Source organism: Medicago truncatula, chromosome 4 (genome assembly GCF_003473485.1).
Source record: "Medicago truncatula cultivar Jemalong A17 chromosome 4, MtrunA17r5.0-ANR, whole genome shotgun sequence".
NCBI classification, from domain to species: Eukaryota; Viridiplantae; Streptophyta; class Magnoliopsida; order Fabales; family Fabaceae; genus Medicago; species Medicago truncatula.
In genome coordinates this window covers 28,506,805-28,533,300 of record NC_053045.1, presented here as the reverse complement: position 1 = coordinate 28,533,300, position 26,496 = coordinate 28,506,805, and the positions used below count along the sequence as shown (strand labels likewise).

Here is a 26,496-nt window from a genome sequence, read left to right as displayed (position 1 = left end):
AAAATAGTCCACGCCTACAATGAGGAATTTTAATTGGCTTGGTGCTTGAGGAAAAGGCCCGACGATGTCAACACCCCACTTATGAAAAGGCCATGGAGAAAAAACATATGTGAGCTCGTTAGCTGGGGCGTTCTTCTTGTCAGAGAAACGTTGGCATTTGTTACATTTTTTAACGAACTCACAACAATCCTGCGCCATTTTGGGCCAATAGTATCCTGCTCGTAATAGTTTAGCGGCCAAAGATCGCCCGCCAATGTGACTTTCGCAAACTCCCTCATGTACTTCTAGCAGAACCAAATTCGTTTCATCCTCGCCCAAGCATCTAAGCAATGGGGTAGCTCTTCCTCGCCTATAAAGTTTCCCTGCAATTATGATAAACTTGGTTGCCCTCTTTCTGATTAGTTGAGCTTCCTCCTCGCTTTTTGGGATGAAAGAACCTGTTAAATACTTCAAGAGTGGAGTCATCCAACCTTCAGATTCCCGGTTTATATTAAGCACTTCTTTTTCTTCAGTATTGGGCGCGAATATTATCTCTTGAATTACTGTTCGGTTATTTCCAGGTCGTTTTGTGCTAGCCAATTTTGCTAGTAAATCTGCTCGTGAATTCAACTCTCTAGGAATGTATACAGCTTCGAAAAAGTGAAAGCTTTTGGCTAAATTTTGCACCCTTACCAAGTACTTGGAGAGCTGCTGATCCTTGGTTTGATATTCCCCCAAAATTTGGTTGGTCATCAGTTGAGAGTCGCTCCGTGCTCTGAGGTTCTCTACCCCCATCTCTTGTGCCAAGATCATCCCAGCTATCAGAGCTTCATACTCCGCTTGATTGTTACTAGCTTTAAAACCAAACCTCGGAGATTTTCTATGAGTAAGTCGCCTGGCTCTTCTAAAATAATACCTGATCCACTTCCTTTTAGGTTTGATGAGCCATCAACTGATAACAGCCATACATGAGGGGCGACCTCCTGGACAGGAGAAGTGAACTCGACCACGAAGTCCGCCAGCACTTGTGATTTAATGTTGTTCCGGGGGGCAAACTGAATGTCGTATTCTGAAAGCTCGACTGACCAAGATACCATCCTTCCTGCTAAATCCAATTTGCCAAGGATCTGTTTTACCAGATAGTTTGTTCTGATGACGACCTTATGACTCTGGAAGTAGGGGCGTAATTTCCTGGCGGTTGTTACGACGGCCAAAGCCAACTTTTCAATTTTCTGGTATCGTAGTTCAGCCCCTTTGAGAACTCGGCTGACAAAATATACCAGTTTTTCTCCTTCTTCTGAATCTTCGACAAGTACAGAACTCATGGCATTTTCTGAAACTGAAAGGTATAGGGACAATACCGCCCCTTGGGTAGGGCGATGTAATATAGGCGGCGTGGTCAGGAAAGTTTTAATTTTCTGAAAAGCCTCATCACATTCTTGAGTCCATTCAAACTTCTCCTTCTTTTTAATCGTAGCGAAGAAAGCGAAAGCTTTATCTCCTGCGCAGGAGAGGAATCTTGATAAAGCTGCTAGCCTTCCCATCAGCTGTTGTACTTCTTTAACGTTGCATGGGTTTCTCATGTTGATGATGGCTTGACATTTATCCGGGTTGGCTTCGATACCTTTTCTGGTTAGGAGAAAACCCAGAAATTTCTCAGCATGCACTCCGAATGTACATTTGGCAGGGTTAAGGCGCATGTTGAATTTTCGGATCTGCTGAAAGATTTCGTCCAAGTCTGTCGAGTGGCGCCCCTCTTCTGATGTTTTCACCACGAGGTCGTCAATGTATACTTCTAAGTTCTTTCCAATCTGTTTGTTAAATATGGTATCCATAGATCGTTGGAAAGTCGCCCCCGCATTTCGTAAGCCAAATGAATTGACCTGGTAATGATAGTTCTTTTGATTAGTCATGAAGGCTGTTTTGGGGGCGTCTAAAGGATCCATCTTGATCTGATTGTACCCAGAATATGCGTCCATGAAACTGAGGATTCTATATCCGGACGCGTTATCTATTAAGTGATCTATGTTTGGCAGGGGATATGGATCTTTTGGACATGCAATATTGAGGTCTGTGTAATCGACACACATCCTCCACTTTCCTGAAGCCTTTTTAACGAGAATGGTATTTGCAAGCCAAGTAGGGTATTTAATTTCGTTGATGAAGTGTGCCTCTTGTAACTTTTTCACCTCCTCGTCCACTGCTTTCCTTTTTTCTTCACCCATCTTACGCTTTCTCTGGACCACTGGCTTAACAGAAGGTTTAACTGCCAGATGATGACAAGCTACTTTAATATCGATTCCGGGCATATCTGACGGCGCCCAGGCGAACAAATCAACATATTTTTGTAGGAGTTGCACTAGACTTTCCTCTTCTGACTTTTCGAGGGAAGTTCCTATCTTAGTGACTTGGTGCGACAGTGACCAAATGATAATATCCTTCACAGCTTCGATAGGTTCTATTCGTTCTTGCTGATATTCTTCACGGGGGTCTAGGTCAATAACATTCACTTCAAGTACCTCACTCCTTTTGACTTTTAACCTGAGGCTAGCCTGATAACATTCTCGTGCTACCTTCTGATCGCACGCAACGTGCCTACCCGCCCATCGTCAAGCGGATACTTCATCATCAAATGTTTGGTGGATACAAAAGCATCTAAAAGGTTGATGGAAGGGCGGCCAATGATGGCGTTATATGAACTAGGCGAGGTTATTACCAAATACCTTATTTTTATCGATTTTTGCTGGTCTCCTGATCCAAAGATGGTTTTTAGGGTAATATAGCCCCGTACGTGCACCCTCTCACCAGTGAAGCCGGACAGGGTTCCTTTGAATGGCTGAAGTTGTTCCTCGCTCAAACCCATTTTGCTGAAGGCGTCATATTACAAAACATTTGCAGAGCTACCTGTATCCACGAGTACTCTCTTAATCTCCCAGTTAAGCAGCTGGACAGAAATGACCAACGGATCGTCGTCGTGAGGGATTACTTGCTCGAAATCTTTTGCTGAAAAAGTGATATCAGGACTTCTTTCCGAGGACGATGTGAAATTGTCTCCCAAAAGCATTACTTGGCGAGCATACTTCTCTCTTGAATTGCTTGACTCCCTGCCTCCAACAAAACCTCCCGAAATGGTGTGTAATGTGTGTTTGGGTTCGGTGTTGGGCTTGTCTTGTTGTTTTTCATTGCTACCCCTCTCCTTAGCGTACCCTCGCAGTTTCCCGCTTTGGATGAGCTTTTCAATTTCTCTTTTAAGATGGACGCATTCGTCCGTGTCGTGGCCCTGTATCAGGTGATACTTACACTAAGCATCTATGTTGCTTCCCATGTATTTGCTTCGGTTTGCCGGAGCTGACATGATTTTTTATTCAAGCACTTCTTTGAGGATTCTTTCGGGGCGAGTATTCAGAGGAGTGAAGTGCTCGGGAGTGTAATGATGTTGATTCCTTTCATTTTGTTTCTTGAATGTTCCCCTGTCATTGTTGGGTGGAACATAGTGATTCCTGCGTTCTGCTCCCGAGTTTCCTTTTTTCTTGGCGTCCCTGGCTCTTTTCTCCGCGTTGCTTTCCTCTCCTTTTACGTAACATTTAGCACGAGCGATTATCTCTTCCATCGAATCGGCGGGTTTTTGTGCGAGCGACTCATTAAATTGTCCAGCTCGCAAGCCATTTTGAAAAGCGCCAACGAAGACTTCTTGGTTGGGGTTGGAAACCTTAATTTTTGAGTCGTTGAAGCGGGCGAGATATTCTCTTAGGGATTCATTCTGCCCTTGTCGAACGTTGAACAGGCTAGTCAATAAAACCTTACGGTGACGGCTCCCAGAGAATTGTTGGGTGAGTTTCCTTATCATATCCTGATAGCCGATAATGGAAAAACGAGGAAGGCTCATTTACCAACGTAAAGCCGCATCAGCAAAGGTTCCCGCCAGCAACTTGCACTTGAGGGAGTCGGCGACTCCATACACAGACATTCTGGTGTTGAAAACGGTCACATGCTCTAACGGATCACCCCTCCCGTCGAAGGTAGGTAAGTGAGGCGGTTTGAAATTATCTGGAACCGGAGCGTTCCAGATTTCAGTTGAGAGCGGTTGGGGTTCTGGCTCGTCTAGGTCGCCATGATGAGAGTCAGCCTTCTCCTGCTGCTGTTGTTGCTGGATGGTTTCCACCGAAGCGAGCAGAGCTTCGTTCTGTTCTAGTAATTGGGCGATCGGAGTCTTCATCATTTCTGTTTCTTCTAGTGTTGCCATAGCGGCTTTTCTCTAAATCGTACGTGAGGTGCGATTTACGTTTGGTGAAGGTTAGGATTTTGAATCGCAGAGAGACCTACGATTCAACGTTTCTTTGAATCGAGAATTCGATCCAAACAATCGTGGTCAAGGTTAGTTTTACCTCTTCCTACAGACGGCGCCAACTGTACTTGCAAAAAGTACAATAAGGGATTCTAGGGTTTAAGAATCGTATATTAGGGTTTTAGACTGACTATCGGGGTGCATGAGAATGATCTCTAGAGTGGTATTTATAGCCTGTTGTGGGCTTGGGTTACTATTGCTTCGCCTCCAAGCAACATGGATATTTTAGTATTTTAGGCGGTTTCTAGAAGCTTCTGGAGGTTAAGGAGGGCGGCATCTTTTAGGAGGATGCGCCTAAACCCAATAACCCTTCTGGAAGGCCTCTAGGCCCTTTTTAAGTCCTTCTAGAGGGCTTCTAAGCTTTGAGGAATATTATGACGGTCCATAATTACATTTAACAAAGGGTGTTTTTGACAATGTTGGAAAATTTGAAAAAATCCCAGCATGCTCATAGGCCTTGATTAATTCTGATTTAGTTTTAATGATAATAACTATATAATTATAAATAAAAATAACATTAGTAATTACATATTATGTTTTTTTTAAAGAATATTATGGTATTTTTAAATAGGGATAAATATGTTTTTAATCCTTATAAATATATCAACTTTTCATTTTAGTTTCTCTAGAATCATTCTTCAATTTTTAGGGTTCCAAATTTATATATTTGGGGAAGAAAGAGTCGTTAATGAAGAAGAGGAGAAAGAGTCGTTAATGAGAAAGGAGAAAGAGCTGTTGACAATTTTCTGAAAATCCATCAATTTGGTCCTTGCCAATTTTATGTAAATCAATCAATTTGGTCCCTGCTTGCGTGGCATCTGACGTGGTAAGCCTTGTAAGAGGTTAACGTTACACGTCACCTCCGTTAACACACCAACTTAACGGAGGGACTGATTTGATTGACATTTTGTAAATTCAGGAACTAAATAGATATTTCGCAAAATTCAAGAACGAATTTGGCCGATATTTTAAAATTCAATGACGAATTTGAGGTATTAGTCATTTAATTAATATATTCATACATTAGCCCTCTAATATTAATAGCAATAATGTTTTAGGGAAATTATTGTGAGAATTTTTAATTACTTTAACCTGCTACACTAGGTAAGGATTGTACAGCAACTAAAATCAAAGGTCATTTTAGTGAACCAAAGTAAAAAAAAATAAAAAATAAAAATTGCTCTCTTATCGTATGAGACCTATTAAGGTCGGGCACGCTAAACGAGGCACGCATTCTAAACGAGGCCATGACAAACCTAAGCCTTTAAGCATGGTGAGAAACATGATGATGATTGACACTGAAAGGATTTGAATTTGAAATCGACGTCATTGTTGCAAAAGACAATGAAGATCAAGATTTTGTAGATTAGTATATGTCACGATAAATATAAACAACGGGAAACGTTAACGACTGTCCCCGTGACACTCTTTAAGCACCCAAAGTGGTAAGCTTTTATGTAAGTTTGTGCATTTATTAAAAATTAAAGTTTTTACTTTTTTTTTAAAAAATAATTTCTTTATAAGGAATGCTTAGTGCTCCGGGAGCACTCATTAACAAAACCCTATAATCAATACGAAAATAATCATTATTTTATTTTTATTTTATTTACGTCGAGTTGATATGTTTTGAAAATAATTTGTAGAAAAACTGATCTACGAATAATTTCCATTAATGTTTAAAAGTTATAATCAAAATTACACAAACAAACATTATAAAATATATACACAAGTTAGCAAGGTAAAAAGAGCATACAGACACACACGGTAATGTTCGTCTTTCCTCTGTAAATGATTTTTTTACTAGTTTTTAACTTCATTTTTTTTAAGGATACTAGTTTTTAAGGTTTTTCTTATTTTGAAAGAACTAGTTTTTAAGTTTTAATTTTGACTGGTGATAGTCACACCTCAAAAAAAACAAGTTACACCCCAGAATGACTAATATACCCCTAAATTGAACATAAGTAAACTTAATTTACATTAACCTAAATTGAACATAGGTAAACTTAATTTACATTAATCTAGATTGAACGTAAGTAAACTGAATTTACACTAACCTAAATTGAACATATCTCATACCAAAACAAACAATAAACAAATAGAAAGTCATCGAAAATGAAATTCATGAAATTCACTAACCTTTATGAATATAGTACAGATCAATAACAAAGATGTTGATTCAGATATTAGTTGCACATCTATGGTGATTTGTGGATGAAAGGGGGTAAGGGTTTAGAATGATCATAAAAGATGAGTTTTTAAAAATTTACATGAAGAGGACAATTTTGGTATTATTGTAAAATTTTAAATAAATTTCGATGTAACTTATTTTTTTTGGGGTTTGACTAGCACCGGTCTTTAATTTTTGGTTCTTCTCAAGAAAAATAAATTAAATTTTGGTTATCAATCAATATACACACGTGGAGTGCATGCGACGTGCTGAACGCGTGTTGTCACAAACCTTCCAATCGCGCGCTGGACGAAACTTACATCACAAACACGTTATCTTCTTCTTGTCTCTTTATTTCCTCTTTAAAATTAAATAATAATACTACTAGTAGTAACACTATAATTCACTTTCTTACTAAAAAACTATTTTTTTTAAGAAACTAAATTATCATTTCTTTTCTAATAGTAAAATAGTGCCAATAAAAATTGATTCATCATATAATAACTAATAAGTAGCTGATTTGTACCGCTCAAGGTGGTAGCCTAATTAAAATCTCTGTAAATGATCTATATGTAATTTTGTCGATGTTCTTAAAGTTTTTAAGCGTGTTTTAACTATGTTGAATCATACTTGTATAGTTCATCTAATTTTTTATGTAAAAAAGTCTCGAGGGTTAGACTCCATATGGTACCAACATCAAGACATGATTCAAGGTTCAAATCATCAACAAAGATACACATAAAATAAATCTTCACATTGATAATGATGAACCCAAATTTTTACATGTCAGTCAATTTCTTATCAACTTATACTTGTAGTGATTACAATATCTACAATTAAAGTTTAGTCTCTTTAGGTCATACCTTGAGAATGATCTTAAGAGGAGTATTTATAGCCTTTCATGAGCTTGTGCCCTAAGTCATGTTTATAGCGTCTAGATGCTTCTAAAAGCCTTATGAGACAACACTCTTCGGAGGACACACCCAGGATCGTTTGGACACTTCTGGAGGATGTTATGCACTTAATTATATATTGACGGTCAATATCCACCAAACACAAGTCTTGGGACAAGACGAAGTGATGAATTGCGAAGTTGTCATTCATATTTAGAGCGTCTAGATGCTTCTAGAAGCCTTTTAAGGTGGCGCCCCTTCGAAGGATGCGCCCAAGACCGTTTGATCCCTTCTGGATGGCGTTGTGCCCTTAATTATATACTAACGGTCCACAACTGAATCAATTTTCATTTTTCTCATCTAAAATCATATACAATGATATGTGCTTCAATTATTTAATAACATACTAAATAAGTACCTCATTATGGAGTAGAAAATTTGAATGTACATGAAACTGCTTGGCCATCTAAGCACTTATCTCTTCGTAGGCCCTATTTAATAAATCATACTAAAATAAATAAATTTTATTGAAATTTAATGATATAAGATTAACATGGGCAAAGTCTCTTTTAGCATAACTCAATTGTTAAAAACAAAATGCATTGTAATATAAGGATCATATTCGAACCCTAAACATCATATTTATTTGTCTTAAAAGTAAATTTTAACCACTAGACAACTTAAAAAAAATTAAAAAGGATGGTGTTGGGTTGGAAAAAATAATTGATATGTTAAAAAATAAAACGAATGATGTAAACACGTGAGATCCTTGAACATTTGTCTACTTCTGCGATGCCCTAAATTTTACCTTATCTTAAAATAAAATAAAAAACTAGGAGTATTATTTATTTATTACAATAAATTATGAATAATATAATAATATTAATTAATATTACTAGTATATTGGAGTACAACCATATATATTAACACCACCCCCATTCATATCACTACCATTCAAATCACAAACCTACCCACACTTATCATTTTCACGTTCTTTCTTTCTTTTCTTCACTCTCTCACGAAGAAACGAATCAACACAACAACAATGGCGTCACCCTCTTCAACACGCATAGATCTCGACGGAAACCCAATCAAACCTCTCACAATCTGCATGATTGGTGCCGGTGGCTTCATCGGTTCTCATCTCTGCGAAAAACTCATGTCTGAAACTTCTCACAAAGTTCTCGCTTTAGATGTTTACAACGACAAAATCAAACACCTTTTAGAACCTGAATCGCTTCCTTGGAATGGTCGCATTCACTTTCATCGTCTTAATATCAAGAACGATTCAAGGCTTGAAGGTCTCATCAAGATGGCAGATCTGGTAATTTTCAATTTTGCAATTTTTTATTTCAATTTAGGTTTTTGATTTGTTCTTGAAAATTTGATTTTGGATTTTGTGTTTAGGTTATAAATCTGGCTGCAATTTGTACTCCTGCTGATTACAATACACGTCCTCTTGATACAATTTATAGCAATTTCATTGATGCACTTCCTGTGGTAAGTTATTTTGATTAAAATTTTAATTTTTTTTATAAGATTTGTTATATTGGGTTGTGAAATTAATTGATGGGTATGTGTTATTTTGATTAAAGTTTGAATTTTTAAGTGATTTGTTATGTTGGGTTGAATAATTGATTGATGGGTATGTGTGATTGAAAATTTGATTTTTTTGATGTGTTTTTTTAGGTGAAGTATTGTTCTGAAACCAATAAGAGGTTGATTCATTTCTCTACTTGTGAAGTGTATGGGAAAACTATTGGTAGTTATCTTCCTAAAGATAGTCCTCTTCGTCAGGTAAAATTTCATTTTTCATCTATGATTTATTTGTTTCAGATCTATGATTCATTTAGTTATGATTATTTAGTTATGTTATGATGTATAATTTGTTAGTTATGATTTTGTGTTTGTATGATTTGGAATGTGTCGGTGGTAGTTCAAATCTCACACATCATCTTAATTAAAGCACGTGATTTTGTTTGTGTGTGACCATGTGTTGTAACAACTAACATGCAATAAAGCTTAGTTAGAAACTCTTTGGTATAAGATAATTTTTAATTTTAGAAATGACAATTTGTTACTTTCTTTCTTGTCTTTAAAGATTTGAGCAGGAAATGACATTTTGGAACAATTAAGATAAAATAAAAATGAATTTGTATTTTTTTTTGTCAAAAAAAATTAGTCCTGTGTTTTTTTGGATCTGAATTTAGATGATGTTGACTTTGCACATTTTTCACTTGTATTTGTCTTGTTAGTTATAGGAAATAGGAGATTGACATGTAGTGAAGTGACATGACTTTGCAACATGTTTCATCCTCTTTTAGGATTAGTACTTTGTTAGTTTCTTCTAGGGTATTAAATAATGATGGTGAACTTTTTCAATCAATTGTCCTTATCTTTTTTTTTCTTTTATCTTTTCTTCTTCCTGCTTTGGAATTGCATGAGCTATATTGTTTCCAATGTTTTGTTAGGACCCTGCATACTATATGCTTAAAGAAGATGTGTCTCCATGCATTTTCGGTTCAATCGAAAAGCAGAGATGGTCATATGCATGTGCAAAGCAGTTGATTGAGAGGCTGGTTTATGGTGAGCTGATTTTGCTTTTTTCTTTTCTTGACACGGACTGATTTTGTTTCCAATATTGAATAGTCTCACTGACATGTGATCATTGGCAGCTGAGGGTGCTGAAAACGGCTTGGAGTTCACAATTGTGAGGCCCTTTAATTGGATCGGACCTAGAATGGACTTCATTCCCGGTATTGACGGACCAAGTGAGGGTGTTCCCCGTGTTCTTGCATGCTTCAGCAATGTATGTTACATTTTACTAAATCTACTGTTTAACTTTTAGATAACTTAGCTGCAGTTTCGAATAGTTTTTAAAACGATTTCTGTCTATTCCTTTTCTGCAGAATCTTCTTAGAGGAGAGCCCCTCAAGCTTGTGGATGGTGGTGAATCCCAGAGAACATTTGTTTACATCAAAGATGCTATTGAAGCTGTCTTATTGATGATTGTAGGTTATGTGATATTGTGTTCCTCTTAACTTATTGTTGTTGTTGGTTAGTCCTTTGAAGGTTATGCAACTTGTTTGTTGACAGGAAAACCCTGCCAGAGCCAATGGCCATATTTTTAATGTGGGTAACCCAAACAATGAGGTTACAGTTAGGCAGCTCGCTGAAATGATGATCCAGGTAAAATGATTGTTTTGCTGTTATTATTTGGTTCTGATATTAGATTTTAAGCCTGTCGGGTATTGAACAACTGTTCGATTCTACAGGTCTATTCAAAGGTTAGTGGAACTCAACCACCTGAAACACCTACGATTGATGTGAGCTCGAAAGAATTTTATGGTGAGGGATATGATGATAGTGACAAGAGAATTCCTGACATGACCATAATCAACAAGCAGCTCGGTAAGTTCAGATTTCCTCATTCGTTCAACCTATTTGATCTTCAACATTACAAGTTAATTTACCTGTGAATGGTTGTTGTCTGCTCAGAATGGAATCCAAAGACTTCACTTTGGGACCTGCTTGAATCCACACTTACCTATCAGCACAGGACATACGCCGAAGCCATTAAGAAAGTCATTGCTCAACCAATTGCAAGTTAAAAAGTTGAAACAACGATGGCAGCGCGAGAAGGGCATATTCTTGCCCAAGTACCTTACATATATTTTACTGTTTGAATTTTACATATATGGTAAATTTTCTTCCTTGACCAATAGGCAATAGCCTACATTTTATAGCCCATATGCCTTAATTTATTCCTAGAGAAGTAGGAAAATTATGTGGGGCAATCTGTGCTTTATGTAATTTTAATGTAGAGCTTTGCACTATGCACTGCTAAACATATTGAGGCATCATCATCATATATAAAGGGAAAGTGTCTTTTTCTCCTATTTTTTGTTTGTGTTTTTAGAGGTCTGTGTTCATTGCTGTGTCTGTCTTTCCAGATCAGTTGTAAGTTGTAATATTCTGTTGACAGTTGACACTCAATTGTCATGTGTTCTAAATTATTTGTCATTAATTTATTATTGTTTTATTATTCTTGCCCATTTTCCCTCTTGCTCTTACTATCTGGCATTATTCCAATAGCCTTTCTTTTTTTAATTCTTCACGTGTATGGTATGGTGTGTAGATCTAACATTTTGTTGACTCCTGTTAATTTAATCAAATTAATAATATGTTGATGTATAAACAGTGTAAGTAAATTAATATTGAATGAATTAAGCTTATAGATTTAGTTTTGATTAAACATATATTGGACTTGAAGTAACTTATTTATGATTGAAGATATCTAAAATATGCATAATTGATTTTATAATTCAATAATCACGTTTATCTCACAAGGAAATCCAAATAGATCTAGAGCTGGTCCACCTCAAGTAGTAGTTGGCGGGTATCCTAGGAATTACCATTTCTATGTTTTGCCTCTACCACTTTTTTTCAGACCATTATTAAAATGAATTTGCTACAAGTATTTTAATTTATTTTTTGTCTTTAAACTTTGATTGTTTTAGAAAGTCAAGACACTTGATCAATGCATGATTATTTTTTTGTGAATAATAAATATACAAAGTTTGGGATGAGTGGCAGTAGTTAGAAAGTTAAGACTAATGAATTTGTGAAAACTACGTTATTTGTGAGTGTGACATGGAAAGACTTGGACATGGAAAGACTTGGATGTCTTTTTTCTTTGTTTGCCACACCTATGATGCGACTATTGCTTTGGTAGTTTGGCCATGGTCGGCATATCAAACGATTGAAAGAAAAAAAATAGTAATATTCACCAAAGAAGTACCAAATTTTAAGAGAAGCTTTCATTACGCAACCTATTTACGAACAAGCACCACATGAAGCACCAAAGAAAGAGATCAAACAACTTGTATTGAGCACTTCATAATTTGTTTGTTGCTTTGGAAAGAAACCAAGAAGTAATAATTAAGAAGGATAAGATTGTTTGATTAAGCATGTTTGCAAGAATATGACTTTTCCTCATAGTAACTTGTGCACCAAGAATATGACTTTAGCTAATAGAAAAGCATGTTTTTAGTAAAAGCCTAAAATGTATAAGACATGCCAAATGAGAACAACTTCTGGGAAGTTCCATAAGGTGTAAATTAAAGTAAAGATTCACAAAGAATACTCCTAGTATGCAGATGTAACACATCAAGAATCTGAGTTTGTTAAGCTGTTAAAGGGCCATCACAATCATGAAAATGTCTTTAAGCAGAAAATGTGATTAATTAATGTGTAGTTTAGTTTAGGATTTTCAAATCAAGTAAATACTAAGACCTCCTTTGGATTTAGGTTGAGTTGCTGTCTTCCAAATTTTATTAAACAGCCAAAGTTAGTTGTTACTATCTCTGTCCCACAACTACCATACTTGCAAAAAAATTGTCTTAAAATAAAGTCTTTTTTTTTTTTTCCAATTTTAAATGTATCACATATTTTCCCCTCAAAAAAAAAAAAAAATGTAACACATATTTTTCTAATTATACCCCCTAATTAAAATGAGAAAAGGTATTTTGACATCAAATTCCACAACAAAGAGTTACATCTCAAGAACCGAACCATTTACTGGACACACAGATAGTTACCAACGATTTTGAACATCATTAACCGCGATTTTCAATACATGAAAATAATGCAAGGGAAAGGAAGTGTGATAACATAACCCATAATGTAAGTTGAGGTCAATAATAGTTAATAAACTAGTATCAAGTTATTATTTCACATCATTATAATTAAATTTTCAAACAAAATATTGATTTAGTACTTTATTTTTTGAAGGGAAATATTGATATAGTACATTATCCATCCCAAAACGAGTCCTATTATAACACCATATATTACCGATTTTATCTTTTTGGGCTCTATCATGCTATTCATCAGAATGCACTGATACAAAATCACACATTTTTTATATAGTTTTGGTTGATTAAAAAGGCTATAATTGTTCAATGTTATAATTAGTAAGTTCAGCTACACATCAAGAAAAGTCGCTTTGGCCGAGTGGTTAAGGCGTGTGCCTGCTAAGTACATGGGGTTTCCCCGCGAGAGTTCGAATCTCTCAGGCGACGTTTTAATTTTTTTTCTTTCTTTTATTTCAAATTTCATCACTTGCATTGCATCGTTTTTGCTCGTGTCTTATAATTCAATCATAATATTATTCTGACCACTAGATTTTGAGCAAATTAATGTGAATGGTCGGTTAAGGATTTAGGATATTAGTTTTATTCAAAATTAATTTAATAACAGTTTTGTTTTAATTAATTGATTCTTTTTAATGAATTTTAATTAATTGATTTAAAACATGATTAATCATATCAAAAACTTTTTTTTTTGACAAATATAAAAAACTAATTTTATTCCTCTATAATAATAATAATAAATCTTCAATTTTGATCTCATTTTTTATTTCTCAAACATGAGATATTGTTGTATTTTATAAACTTAAAATGGCATAGGTATATTGAAAAAAATATTAGGTACTGATTAATATAATAATGAATACTTCTTTCAAAATAATAATAATAATGAATGCATGGTTGGTATTTTTCGTCGATAATTATATAATAAACTATTTGACAAATATTTATGATTGATACGTTAAAAAGCCATGGGAGAATGCATTAACTTATTTATATATTTTTGGGGCCCATTATTTAATTTAGAACAAGGGAAGGAACTCCGAATGACTGACCGATTTCCGCATCTACAAGAACAAGGGAAGGAACTCAGAGTGACTGACCGATTTCCTATACCAACAAGGGAAGGAACTCCGAGTTCCTGACCGATAGCCTAAAGATATCAAAGATATCTACAAGGGAAGGAACTAGGAGTTCCTGACCGATAAGAAAGGGAAGGGAGCCCTTGGGGCGAGATTCCATCTTTTACAGAGAGTAAATTCCTCTTATCTCTCCGAAGGCGAGATAAGAATTTACTTATCAGTGACGAGCCCGCTATTCCTTTGAGGAATAGAGTAAGGGCTCTACTACACCTCTATACGAGGGCCTGTAGCTACACCGAAAGAGAAGAGCTACAGGCCCCTACTTCATAGGGGACAAACAGGTGGTAAATCACCCTTAGGTGATATACCATTAGAGGGGCCTATTAAGTCCCTTAATAGGCACTTTATGGATAGGTAACTTAATAGCCCCCGGAGGGGGTCTTGCCATCCCTTATGAACCCAGGTCATAAAAAGTTAGAAGAGATGGCAAAGCCATCATAAGGGTTGGGAATAGAGGGGCCTAACAATTTCGGTATTTTTCCCGTTAAACTAAGACTTTATGAGACATACTATTAGGGTTGGGAATAGGCCAGACCATGTCAGGCTTTGAAAGGCCCGAGTCATAAATACGAAGCCTGGCCTATGGCCTATCATAGGTCGTTTTTCTTGGCCTAACCTGGTCTGAAAGCCTAATTTGAAGCCTATTTAACATTATGGTCATCAAATAGTTCATTTTACATACTAAATAGGCTAAACAGGTCATAAAGCCTATTTTCCTAAAAACAAATTTTAACAACATAGCAAGCTGTTTAAAAGCCTATAACAACAAAACAACAAATCACAATTAATTTAGAGCTAATAATAATAATCTTTCGTTAGTACTCATCAATGTTTATCAACCATTTGATTACAATTCACCAAAAAATAGAAAATAATATGATTTCATAAAGTGTTTGATATGAGAAAACAAAAAAAGAAATGAGTGATAGAGTGACACTCATTAGTCATAGACTCATAGTCACATGGTCTTAGTCAAAACTCAAGTGTAGCAAAAGTCAGCATGTCAACATATCACTCATAGTCAGCTCCATGTACATAGACCACCCAAAAAACCAAAATGATATCAAATCTTCAAGGTGTAGCAAAAGTCAGCATAATTCAACATATCACACAAGTCAACAAATCACTGATCAGCTTCATGTACACAAACCAGCCCAAAAAATCAAAATGATATCAAATCTTCAAGTTGATTTGTATCTCATCTTTATCAACCTTGGGAACCAAAAGAAAAAAATACTTTAGTTATTGGACTAAAGAATACCATATGAATATATGAATAAATATTAGTAAAATATCATGACAAAGAATAACCTTTGATTTGTTCTTCACACCATACTTATGACGGAACCAATCACCACCACAAATGAGAGCTTCAATAGATTCTTCATTTAATCTAGAGCGAAATTCATCGATAACTCTACCTCCAGCACTGAATGTGGACTCGGATGCAACAATTGAGATTGGAATAGGTAGTATATCAGCAGCCATCTTAGACAAGATCGTATACTTCATGTTGTTGTTCCTCCACCAGTCCAAAGCACTAAAGGATTCAGAGTTAGGAACAACATGAACACCTTGATCAAGATAATCTTGCAATTCTGACTTCGTGGGAGAAATGGCTTCTTGCTCCCGAATGGTTTGTAACAAGTCATCAATTTCAGTGGCATTTTTAACATTTGTTTGAGAGGAAGATGGATTATCACCATCCAAATTAACAGCAGGCATCAAATAAGACTCTTCCAAAGATAAGGCCACATACTCATCATATAATAACTCCAAGGAACGCCTAACCTTCTCTATATTCTCATCAGAAACTTCCTTGGATTTATATATCTTGGGAAAACATATACAAACACTGTGAAATTTGCACCTAGGATCCAAAACACTAGCTATAGCCATCAACAAATTACACTCCCCCAAGTATTTGTCAAACTTCTTTTTCATTGGTTTTGCCATTTCTCTCATAAAGAGATCTTCGTCTTCATCCGCCATATCAAGTACCTGCTTCACCCTTCAGACCTCTGGCATATACAAATTTGCAGTTGGATACTCACTACCTACATTCAAAATAGTTATATTAAACACTAGTTATATTAAACATTTCTAAGAGTAATAAAGTACAACAATTAAATAGTTGAGAAACTATCTGAGATCACATGAGTAACAGAATTGAACACTTCTAGCAGTTTACACATTTTCTCAACTTTGCAGTGTTTACAAACAGCTCTAAACACACCTTTAGTAATTTCCTTTTCATCGAAATCTTTCCAAATTACACTTGTTTTTTTCCTCTTTATCCCAACAATTGGTTCAGCTTGAGTTTCTTCTTCTTGGGTTGCATTTGCTTCTTCTTGAGTTGTGTTTGCTCCTGCTTGAGTTGGTTCTTCATTTGCTTGAGAAGACATTTGTTGTACATGGTAAAAACATTAATGAAAATGTGTTATATTAAGTAGAAAACTATTAATCAATTTTATTAGTTTCTGCTTATTGCCTTGTATATCAAAAAGAATATGATAAAAAATTTGATTACCCATCTATTTTCCTAATATTAGAAGCTCTACTATGACAAAAAAAATTTAAGTATGACATAATTAGATGATTCTATTTCTATTTCTATGCAAGCATGCAAGCATGGAAATCACAAGAACAAACACTATAAAAAGGGGAAAAATTTAGGCTTAATTGTACTTTTGGACCCCTATCTTTCCAAAAGTTGCGGTTATGGACCCCTAACTAATTTAAATACAAAACAGCCCCCTATGTTTTGATTCTTTGGCAGTTTTGGACCCCCAAGGCAAAAATATTTTTTTTTGACACGTGGCACCTCACTTAGGGTGCCACGTCAGCATTGACCGAGTCAACAATGGACTGGGGGTCCAAAAATGCCAAAGAATCAAAACATAGGGGGCTATTTTGTATTTAAATTAGTTAGAGGTCCATAACCGCAACTTTTGGAAAGATAGGGGTCCAAAAGTGCAATTAAACCAAAAATTTACTATATGAGACAATGAAAAAAATCCAATAACGAATGGGAAAGAAGAAAAGGTAGCAGCGATAAAGAAAAAAAAAAAGGGGGAATACATAAGGTAGCAGCGATAAAAAGGGGAAAAAAATCCAATAAGGTAAAAAAATCCAATAATATAGCAGCGATAAGAAGAAAAGGTAGCAGCGATAAAAAGGGGAAAAAAAAATCCAATAATGAAGTTCCAATTCAAATAAGGTAGCAACGATTCAAACCTGATACGGCGGCGGCGGTGATAAGGTAGCAGCGGCGGCGATAAGGTAGCAGCGATTCAAAAAGCAGCAGAAACGATTCAAGAGAAGCCAAAGGAATGGGAATTGGGAATGATTTTAAATGGGAATTGGGAAATAGAGTTTGTGAGTTTGTCATTTCGTTTTTTTAGCAGACAATGGGAATTGAGAATGATTTTTTGTTGATATATAGTATTAATATAATAATAATTAGGCATATTAGGTTTAACTTATGGGTATAAATAGACCGGTCTAGCAGGCTTAACAGACTTTTTTAAAAGCCTAAGCCTGACCTATTTTATCAAATAGACTTTTTAAAAAGCCTCAACCTGACCTTTTTAATAAATAGGCTAGGCCAGACCATACTTAAACAGGCCAGGTCGTAGACCCCTGTAAGCCAGCCTAACCTATTCCCAACCCTACATACTATCATATTCTATTGATGGATAAAGATGCATTAACTTCACAAGATTAAGAGTCAAATTGCATTAAGTCACACAAGATAAGCAACCTAGTTGCATTAACTTGGTCTCTTAATTTTTCTTGGTGTTATTTAACTTGACTAATGATATGTTTTTTACAACCATACCACTGGACACACACACACACACACACACATATATATATATATATATATATATATATATATATATATATATATATATATATATAGTATGTTTTACTTTTATTTATGTGAGGAAACACTTGCTGGTGTTTAATGATTCAATTACTTAAATCTCATGGTATTCATCAAATAAAACTACTTATCACATATCAATTATGGGTAAAAAAATCCCGATTGAAAAACGGACTTGAAATATATTATCTCGAGTCCGGCCCTATATAGACCGCGGGCTAAACGGGCAGATCCGTATTAAAAATTAAATTTTTTAAATAAAAAGTACTATAAAATACTTCTATAAAATTTCTTATAATTAGTATTTTTAATATGTTTAAATAACGTCTATCACAAAAATAAATTGTAAACATTTTTCTTACAAACGTCGAAAACTAAAATGACAAGGAAAGTAGTTTTAAATCAATTCCATACGTTATGGTTATAGATATTTATATATTTGATCTTTAAAATTATAAATAACAAAACGAGTAAATATAATTTTATATTACTTTTATATTTGTGTATTAATTCATTGAATTTTCACTTTTATTTTTTACTTTGATAATCAACTAAGTAAAAAATTATCTGAAAAATATATATAACTTAGGCTTAATTACACTTTTGGTCCTCGTGTTTTGGCCTACTTACGAAACTGGTCATTCCCTTTTAAAACAGAACAAAACGGTCATTCAATTATCATTTTTGTTGCATTTTTCGTCCTACCTCCTATTTTCAAACTCCAGAAACGCAGAGAAATGAAAGTTTTAGGCGGTTTTAGACCTACCCCTATGCTCAACCATGAAATCAACAAGGAATAAAACATGTGGGCACAATGAATCTATTCTATTCAGCACACTAACCAAAAAAACCCTAATTTGAAACATATCTTAGAAATTAGGGTTTTTTTGGTTAGTGTGTTGAATAAAGTGGATTCTTTGTACCCGCATGCTTTATTCCTTGTTTATTTCATGGTTGAACATAGGGGGTAGGTCTAAAACTGTCATTTCTCTGCGTTTTTGGAGAATAAAATGGGGGGTAGGACGAAAAATGCAACAAAAATGATAATTGAAGGAACATTTTGTTCTGTTTTAAAAGGGCAGGACCAGTTTCGTGAGTAGGCCAAAACAGGAGGACCAAAAGTGTAATTAAGCCTATAACTTATAGGACTTTTTTGTTATGTGGGCTAAAGGGCTACCCGCGGCCCGTTAGGGCTAGACCTAACGGGTACCGACTTTTTAGGGCCGGGTTAAAAAACCTATAAAAATTAGGGCTCAATATCTAAGGGTCAAGCCCTGTAATTAATCGAATTCTGCTATTCTCCAATCACGTTTTGCTCGTTCCCAACCAAACCTCCTAAAATACCCCTACGTGAGTTAATCTAAGTTGGGCATAATCATACAGAACTAACACTAGTGGGAGCTAACTCATGCATGAATATTTTCGAAAGTTTAGTTGGGAATTAGCAAAACGTGTTGGTAGAAGAGCATAATTCTAATGAATTTCTAACCTTTCGATTTTTTTTTTAATTTTTTTAAATGAGTTTTAAGACACGCCGCGTATTTTTTTGTTCTCATCTTCGCTCCAACATTCCTCACTCACTCACTCACTCGTAAACGTTTCTGATCTCTTCAACATTTCTAAACATTCTCTGCTTCCAATTTCTCGAATCGAACACAATTTCTTAGGGTTTCTACTTCATTCATTCATTCCTAGGGTAATCGTCTATGCTTCAATCGATCAATTTTTTTTGTTCAACCGATTCATCATTCACAATTTTCACATTTCCCCTTTCTTTTTAATCATGCACTTAACATGTTTGTTAAAACTCCTCATACACTTTCTTCAAATTCTGATCTTACAACATTTTCAATTCAGCTTATTCTGTGTTTTGATTTTGCTGTTATATCTGTCACATTTGCAATTTCACAATACTCATAATACTTAATTGCATTCAGATTCATAAACTTGTTTTTTTGTTTATTATAAATTGAGCAAACAATACTTTAATGTTATATAGTTGTCACATTTGCAGCATTATTCTTGATTTCTAATCGATATTTGTTTGTTTCTACAGATTTTCACCTCTTTCCGTTACTCTGAACTCACAAATTCAAAAGGTGCGTGCGAGATCACCGTTGTTATTCTTTTTCTCTGATTGTTTTTCAATTAAATTTTTGACTCAATTTTCACTACTGCTAATTTGAGTTCAAAAAGTGATTTTAGAATTTCTGTTAGCTGTTGGTTTTTTGTTGTTACTGTACAAATTTTGACCATTTTTGAGTTTTATTTTAAAAAATATTATGTATTGTTCGTTATGATTTATAAGATCGACGTACATTGCATTTTCAAGTTTCTTGTTGCAGTATAAACCAAAAAATGTCATTGGAACTATACATGCATTTTCACTGTTATTCATTACTCTATTTTCCATTGTTTTCTATTCATTGATCATTTTGTACATATTTCGAAGATTTTAAGTTATTATGTATTGTTCGTTATGATTCGTATGATTTTTTTTTTCAAGTGTCTTGTTGTAATATAAACCAAAAAATGTCATTGGAACTTAGCACTTGAATTTCTGACTTAATAAAATCATTGTGCATTCTGACTGTTTTTATCACTTCTCGCAAGTTTCCCTTGTCGAAATCATGTTTATGATTTGTTACTTCTGGAATCTAATTTTATTGAAATTGTGTTAATCTCTCTGTTTATTGCTAATGAAATTCAATCATGTCATAACTTTACTCTGCTGTTCAGATTAGGTCATGGCGTGCTCTGATGAAAAACATGATCGATTAAGCAATCTCTCAGACGATTTGATTTGTCATATTTTGTCTTTCCTATCAACAAAAGAGTCTTATAGAACATGTGTTCTATCCAAAAGATGGGAGTCGATCTGCACCAAGATTCCCAACCTTCACTTTCAATTACCAGAGATTTCAGGTCCTGTGATATCAAAAGAAGAAATCCTATCTTTCCAGCTTGCTTTCGTAAGACGCGACAAAAATAGAAGAAAACTAACGTTTGATAGTGAGAAAGGCTACCAGCCATACCAGCCACATGATGTACACATGTGGGTTTCAAAGGCATTTGTAAATTTTGCTCTCCTAAGACGCACCGAAAATATAAGAAAACTAAGGCTTCATAGTGACAAAGGCTGCCAGCCATATGATGTAGACATGTGGGTTTCAAAGGCATTAGATCTCAAGGTCCAGGAACTTGACCTGGATTTGTTTCTGCATGAAAAAATCTTATTGCCGCTCCGGCTTTCTACGTGTGAGTCACTCGTAGTCTTAAAATTGCGGGGCAGAATTCAACCAACACTCAATTCCTCTTTTCATGTACATTTACCGTCACTAAAGATTCTTCATCTCCATGAAACTGTGATGTATTCTATCTTTGAGGATAGTATAGAGTATGATCTCAATAATTTTCTATCTGGTTGTCCTCGTCTGGAGGAACTTCTTTTAAATGAGACCTTTCGAATACCCATCAACATCTCTTTTCACTTATTGAAGAGATTATTCCTTTATTTATATATGCCTACTTCTGTTATTAAGTGTTGTCCACTTCAAATTAATGCCCCGTCACTCGAAGTTCTTTCTATTACTGATTTTTCAATGAAACCTAGAAAGTATGAGTTTGCAAGCTTGTCCAATCTTGATCGAGCTAGGCTTTCCATTTGTAAGCTTCCGGATTTTAACAATTTGTATACACTCTTGAAAGGACTTTCTAATGTCAAATCATTGGCTCTCGGTTCTAACACTTTTCATGTAAGTTTAATAAAATCTTTTCTTTTTCAATTACAAGTTCCATATTTAGTCACCCACATGCAATTCTATTCTCATTTTCTTATTTTGTTATGCAGTTTCTCAGCATCGAGGACAAACTTGACAACTTACATCTTCTCACTTTTCACAGTTTGTTATATTTATCAGTTGAAATATCTGAGAGTTGCAGTTGGAATATGCTCGTCAGCTTTCTGCAGAATGCTCCAAAACTTAAGGATCTTGCAGTTAAGGTGTGTATGATGTTTTTTTTAACTATATTTGCACAATATTGTTTTTAAAAATAAAATATAATAAGCTCAAATCTGGCACAATAATAGCAAAGACTTAGCAAAAGATACATGGAGTTTGCAAATAAAACCGATAAACAAATTAATTAATTAAAAACAATAGATATCTGAACTATATTTGTGTAGATTTTCCTACCAATTTAACCTTCTTTTAAACTATTTTATTTACAATTTTATCGTTATTTACTTAATAATATAACAGAAACTATTTACTATATGCCAGTTGAAGAATTCTAATGATAATTTTTGGTTTACATGCAGAGAAAAATTCAAACCAATTTCCGAAGAAAGGAGGTTGGAAACTCGAGTTGGGTGGAGCCATCGGTGACTCCGGCATGTCTTATAACCAGTCTCATTACATTTGAATTTAAAGGAATTCAAGACATAAAAACTGAGTTGGACTTTACGCGATAAATTGTAAGTCACTCAAGTAGGTTAGAGAAGGTAAAGATTTTCACACCCAGTTTAAAGAAAAGAAGAGTAGAAAAAAGCTTGCGCAAGGGGTCAAAGAAATCCTTCGTACCAGTATGGGTATGAAGTTTACAGACTTTCTTTTCTTCCATACAAAGTTTATATACTTTATTTTTTAATGAAAAAAGTTGGCATGTTAATATTTGTTGGTATGATGTTGTGGGGTGGTGATAGAACTTTCACCCTCTCTTATTGTTCTAGACATTAACTCCGGCCGTCAACACAACTTTATATCTCTTGACTTTGTATATACTATTACATTCGTGGTTGAGAATAAGACTTTTTCTTAAAATATATAAATTTTTTGCTCTTAAATTTTTTAATTATATTAATTTATTTTATCGTTATACTCTAATGATTTTATCATTTATGGTTATGATCTTAAAATATTATTCAATATTTGCTACAGGATATTAATTCAATTGAAGATCATTTGGATTTCTCCAAGATTTCAATGAAGACCACCTCACCCTCTTAATCTAGTTATCAAAGCTTATATTGGTTTGTTGCATAGAATTCTCTAATGATGAAGAACAAGAGATGTTCTATATAAAACCTGTTTTTTGTTCTTCATTCATCTGATAAGTACAAGCACTACAAGTCAACCAGATTGTGGTAATACTGATAGATTAAAAGTGTTATCCAATATGAACTATTGATTTTAAATCGAAATTGTTCAATCTTGTTCTTCTATATTTGTCAATAGTATACAATTTCATCTACTTTATATTGTTACAGCTTTTTTTGAGTTATAATGAGCATATAATGAAGGAGTGTTATATTGCAATGTGAAGTTGATTTGAATTGATGCCCTATGTGTGTCTGTTTATTCTAAGATGAAACCAAATTGTATGCTCGAACTGCTTGTGTGGATATAGTAAGACACATTGACTGGATAATGACTGCTTGTGTTTTGTGTGCTTTAGCATATCCAAATATTGTATTGCCAGAATTATTTTGGCAACTATGTTAGACCTTGAATCAATGAAGCTGCAAGCTTCAGGCATGTTTTTTTTGTTCAGTTTTGGAGTTTGTTCATTTTGTCTTTCTATATGATCTATGAGATTTTATTTTGGTATTGCCACTATCTGATAGAGGGAGGGACAAAATCACATCCTAAATGATTATCAATATTAAAAATCAGGGTGTGTGATTACATGTTTTTTTGCACGATTACATGAAAAGTAAAAAAGATTTAATGCCTCTGTATTATGCACTGAAAGAGTAAGGAAGTGTATTGTGATTTGTGACACACATATAATACATGCAATGTGAAAAAAATAAGACCAAACCTCAAGTTACCTCATGTTTAAGATGATATAAGTTGGTATCATTCAATCCATGAGAGTAACGAAGTGTATCTGTGACACAAACTCTGATAAAGTTATAGGTTTGGCCAGCACTCCCATTTAATTTCTTTATAGTTTCTCTTTTTCTCTAATGAACAGACTTAGTAGGCTAGCAAGACCTGCTATTCTGTCAAGGATAAAATAAAAAGGCTTAATTGCACTTTTAGACCCCTATCTTTCCAAAAGTTGCGGTTATGGACCCCTAACTAATTTAAATACAAAACAGCCCCCTATGTTTTGATTCTTTGGCAGTTTTGGACCCCCAAGGCAAAAAAAATAAAATAAATTGACACATGGCACCTCACTTAGGGTGCCACGTCAGCGTTGACCGAGTCAACAATGGACTGGGGATCCAAAACTGCCAAAGAATCAAAACATAGGGGGCTGTTTTGTATTTAAATTAGTTAGGGGTCCATAACCGCAACTTTTGAAAAGATAGGGATCCAAAAGTGCAATTAAGCCAAATAAAAATAAACATTCTTGACTCTACCATGAAAAAGAGGGAATCTCAGATATCTTCCAATATTAAAGTTGTGCTATCCATATATCAACTTAGGAAAGTTATTCATAGGAATGAATTTCTCATCCATGAAACAAATGTCCCACAAATACAATAAGCTTTTTATTGTTTGCTTTGGCTACACCGTTTGGTATTTGGAAACTAATTCAGCAAGGAAAGATGAATGATATATTTCCCAACTTATTTTGAGTTTGCAGCCTACTTATATGAACAGATCAAGTTATATGAAATACTTTGAAGCAAGATGATCGAGTGAATGCTATGCAAAATATAAATGATAAAGTTATCTGAAATACTTTGTCCATGCATAGTTGCATACTTGTTTTTCCATTTTGATTTACTCTCAAAATGTGAATATTTTTTCCAAGGTTTTGTTTCACTCTTACACATTATGTTGTCAAGAAAATTAGATAGCATCTCTTTTTCAAAATCTAACTAGCCTATTCCATTCTACTCCATTTCACACTATACCACTAATCCAAACATAAGCAAATCTTTATTTGGATTGGTACGAGCTATTGAGCTTGTATGACATTGCCTATATGCTCCTTTTGTTTTAATGTATTTATTTGATTTTATTATCTATTTTATGCTGTGGGGGATAAGGAGTGGACAGCAGTAAGACAAATCATATGCACAGACTCAGACTTAGCAATCATATAGCACACAATCAATTTGATGATCAAAAGCTAATTGCATTAATTAAGAAGCTTGGAATGGTTCATCTATATGTGGATATTATGCTTTACTTGGTAGTATAAGGTGGATGGAAATGGAATTAGAATGGTCGGTGTAAAGTTCAACTTAATGATCAAAAGCTTATTGCAGTACTTATGCTTTACTTGTTATTACCCAATGTGTGTTGTTCACTGTCAATGGAAATTCCACTCTAATATTTTACTTATGTACTTGATTAAAGTGAACAAACAATAGTATGTATGAAGTATCTGTACACAAAAACAACCAATTAAACGAAAGCCAAACATCACACTGCCTTAGTGTCCAGTTTCTTCCTCATTAATTTCAAGCTTGTCATTTCCAATTTGGTAAATCCACAAAAACAAAATGATGAAGAAATGGTAATGAACATGTTAGTCACATAAAATGTTCATACACATGCTGCACATGGTCATGCTCATGGATCAACTAACTCTTCTCAAGATTCAATAACATCTTAATTAAGATTGCTTTCTTTAAAAAAAAAAAATCTTAATTAAGATTGCTCTCCATTTAGGGGCGGTAATTCAGGACACCATTTTTTTTTTTAGGAGCATTGAAATTATAATTTTTTAGTTTTTTTTTTTTTTTTGAATTGGCAAAGTAAACGTCATCCTCACAAGATGCAAGGTATGAAAGAAACAAGATACAAATGGTGCCGTATATAGACGGTACACCATAACCACCTAAAAACACCCCTGAAGATAAACCCACCAACATACATCACCACCTAAAACAAACTTCAAAAAAACAAACCCTGTAAACACGGTATCCACCACCGCCCATCGTCACTACTCACCCCCAAATAACACCCTCAAAATAAAGATATTGTAACTGAACTTCAAGGGCTTGATCTAGTCATAAAAAGACAGGACTTAAATTTGAGATGTCTTGGATTTGAGCCCCATTAATGCCTTTAATGAGAGATAAATATAAATACTTTTGTAAAAGCTCTTTGAGTCGGAATGTCTTTCCTACCCTGTTCATGCTTCCTTGGGCCCCTGTTTAAATATTCCCAATTATATATATTTTTAGAATTATCATGTATTTAAGTACTTGCTTTGATTATGGATTAGACTTGTATTGATAATGTATTTTGTTAAATAGGATGTTGTTCTCAAGTATGCCTAAACATACTTGCCTGATTGCTATAAATATCATGTTTTGATCATCCCTTGGGAGTGACGTAAGTTTTTTAACCACTTGACAATATCATATAGACAATTAACAACCATATTATCGTGTTAGATGGAGAAAACTAACGAGGAGTAAACTGACATGATATTTTATAATTTAAAGTTTTTTTTAACATT

The 26,496-nt window shown here is 34.6% G+C and overlaps 4 protein-coding genes and 1 non-coding gene across 6 annotated transcripts; 3 read left to right on the top strand and 2 right to left on the bottom strand.

Moving 5' to 3' along the window:
- Positions 1–2,860: 2,860 nt before the first annotated feature.
- On the bottom strand, positions 2,861–3,865 carry LOC112420851 (uncharacterized). Its single transcript, XM_024780595.2, has 2 exons — positions 3,353–3,865; positions 2,861–3,259 (listed from the first exon to the last, which is right to left on the bottom strand). Exons 1-2 carry the CDS (start codon positions 3,863–3,865, stop codon positions 2,861–2,863), a joined length of 912 nt encoding a protein of 303 aa, XP_024636363.2.
- A 4,455-nt stretch (positions 3,866–8,320) lies between these two features.
- On the top strand, positions 8,321–11,431 carry LOC25492333 (UDP-D-apiose/UDP-D-xylose synthase 1). The gene is made up of 9 exons (XM_013600428.3): positions 8,321–8,708; positions 8,792–8,884; positions 9,074–9,181; positions 9,856–9,970; positions 10,060–10,193; positions 10,294–10,395; positions 10,481–10,573; positions 10,660–10,795; positions 10,883–11,431. Exons 1-9 carry the CDS (start codon positions 8,430–8,432, stop codon positions 10,993–10,995), a joined length of 1,173 nt encoding a protein of 390 aa, XP_013455882.1. The 5' UTR covers positions 8,321–8,429; the 3' UTR covers positions 10,996–11,431.
- Positions 11,432–13,385: 1,954 nt separating this feature from the next.
- On the top strand, positions 13,386–13,467 carry TRNAS-GCU (transfer RNA serine (anticodon GCU)). Its single transcript has one exon. It is a non-coding gene; the product is annotated as a tRNA-Ser (tRNA).
- Positions 13,468–14,975: 1,508 nt separating this feature from the next.
- Positions 14,976–16,764, bottom strand: LOC120580201 (zinc finger BED domain-containing protein RICESLEEPER 1-like). Its single transcript, XM_039833678.1, has 3 exons — positions 16,414–16,764; positions 15,489–16,234; positions 14,976–15,389 (listed from the first exon to the last, which is right to left on the bottom strand). Exons 2-3 carry the CDS (start codon positions 16,167–16,169, stop codon positions 15,351–15,353), a joined length of 720 nt encoding a protein of 239 aa, XP_039689612.1. The 5' UTR covers positions 16,170–16,234; positions 16,414–16,764; the 3' UTR covers positions 14,976–15,350.
- Positions 16,765–19,616: 2,852 nt separating this feature from the next.
- Positions 19,617–23,319, top strand: LOC25492331 (putative F-box/LRR-repeat protein At3g59160). Of its 2 annotated transcripts, none has more exons than XM_039832551.1 (6): positions 19,617–19,762; positions 20,123–20,165; positions 20,811–21,821; positions 21,917–22,069; positions 22,388–22,657; positions 23,007–23,319. In XM_039832551.1, exons 3-5 carry the CDS (start codon positions 20,814–20,816, stop codon positions 22,538–22,540), a joined length of 1,314 nt encoding a protein of 437 aa, XP_039688485.1. In that variant the 5' UTR covers positions 19,617–19,762; positions 20,123–20,165; positions 20,811–20,813; the 3' UTR covers positions 22,541–22,657; positions 23,007–23,319. The 2 variants fall into 2 exon arrangements, with proteins under 2 accessions (XP_039688485.1, XP_039688484.1); XM_039832550.1 differs by having other exon boundaries at positions 20,806–21,821.
- The last annotated feature ends 3,177 nt before the right edge of the window (positions 23,320–26,496 follow it).

Bases quoted from the DNA above. Each gene is read 5' to 3' on its own strand.
- LOC25492331 (XM_039832551.1), top strand. From the start codon at position 20,814: ATGGCGTGCTCTGATGAAAAACATGATCGATTAAGCAATCTCTCAGAC. The intron at 21,822-21,916 runs GTAAGTTTAATA...TTTGTTATGCAG, and splicing joins TCGGTTCTAACACTTTTCAT to TTTCTCAGCATCGAGGACAA. The intron at 22,070-22,387 runs GTGTGTATGATG...GTTTACATGCAG, and splicing joins TTAAGGATCTTGCAGTTAAG to AGAAAAATTCAAACCAATTT.
- LOC112420851 (XM_024780595.2), bottom strand. From the start codon at position 3,865: ATGAGCCTTCCTCGTTTTTCCATTATCGGCTATCAGGATATGATAAGG. The intron at 3,260-3,352 runs GTGCTTGAATAA...CACCTGATACAG, and splicing joins CCGAAAGAATCCTCAAAGAA to GGCCACGACACGGACGAATG.
- LOC25492333 (XM_013600428.3), top strand. From the start codon at position 8,430: ATGGCGTCACCCTCTTCAACACGCATAGATCTCGACGGAAACCCAATC. The intron at 8,709-8,791 runs GTAATTTTCAAT...TTTTGTGTTTAG, and splicing joins TCATCAAGATGGCAGATCTG to GTTATAAATCTGGCTGCAAT. The intron at 10,574-10,659 runs GTAAAATGATTG...TCGATTCTACAG, and splicing joins TCGCTGAAATGATGATCCAG to GTCTATTCAAAGGTTAGTGG.
- LOC120580201 (XM_039833678.1), bottom strand. From the start codon at position 16,169: ATGGCGGATGAAGACGAAGATCTCTTTATGAGAGAAATGGCAAAACCA. The intron at 15,390-15,488 runs GTTATTCTTTGT...TTGGTTCCCAAG, and splicing joins GTGTGAAGAACAAATCAAAG to GTTGATAAAGATGAGATACA.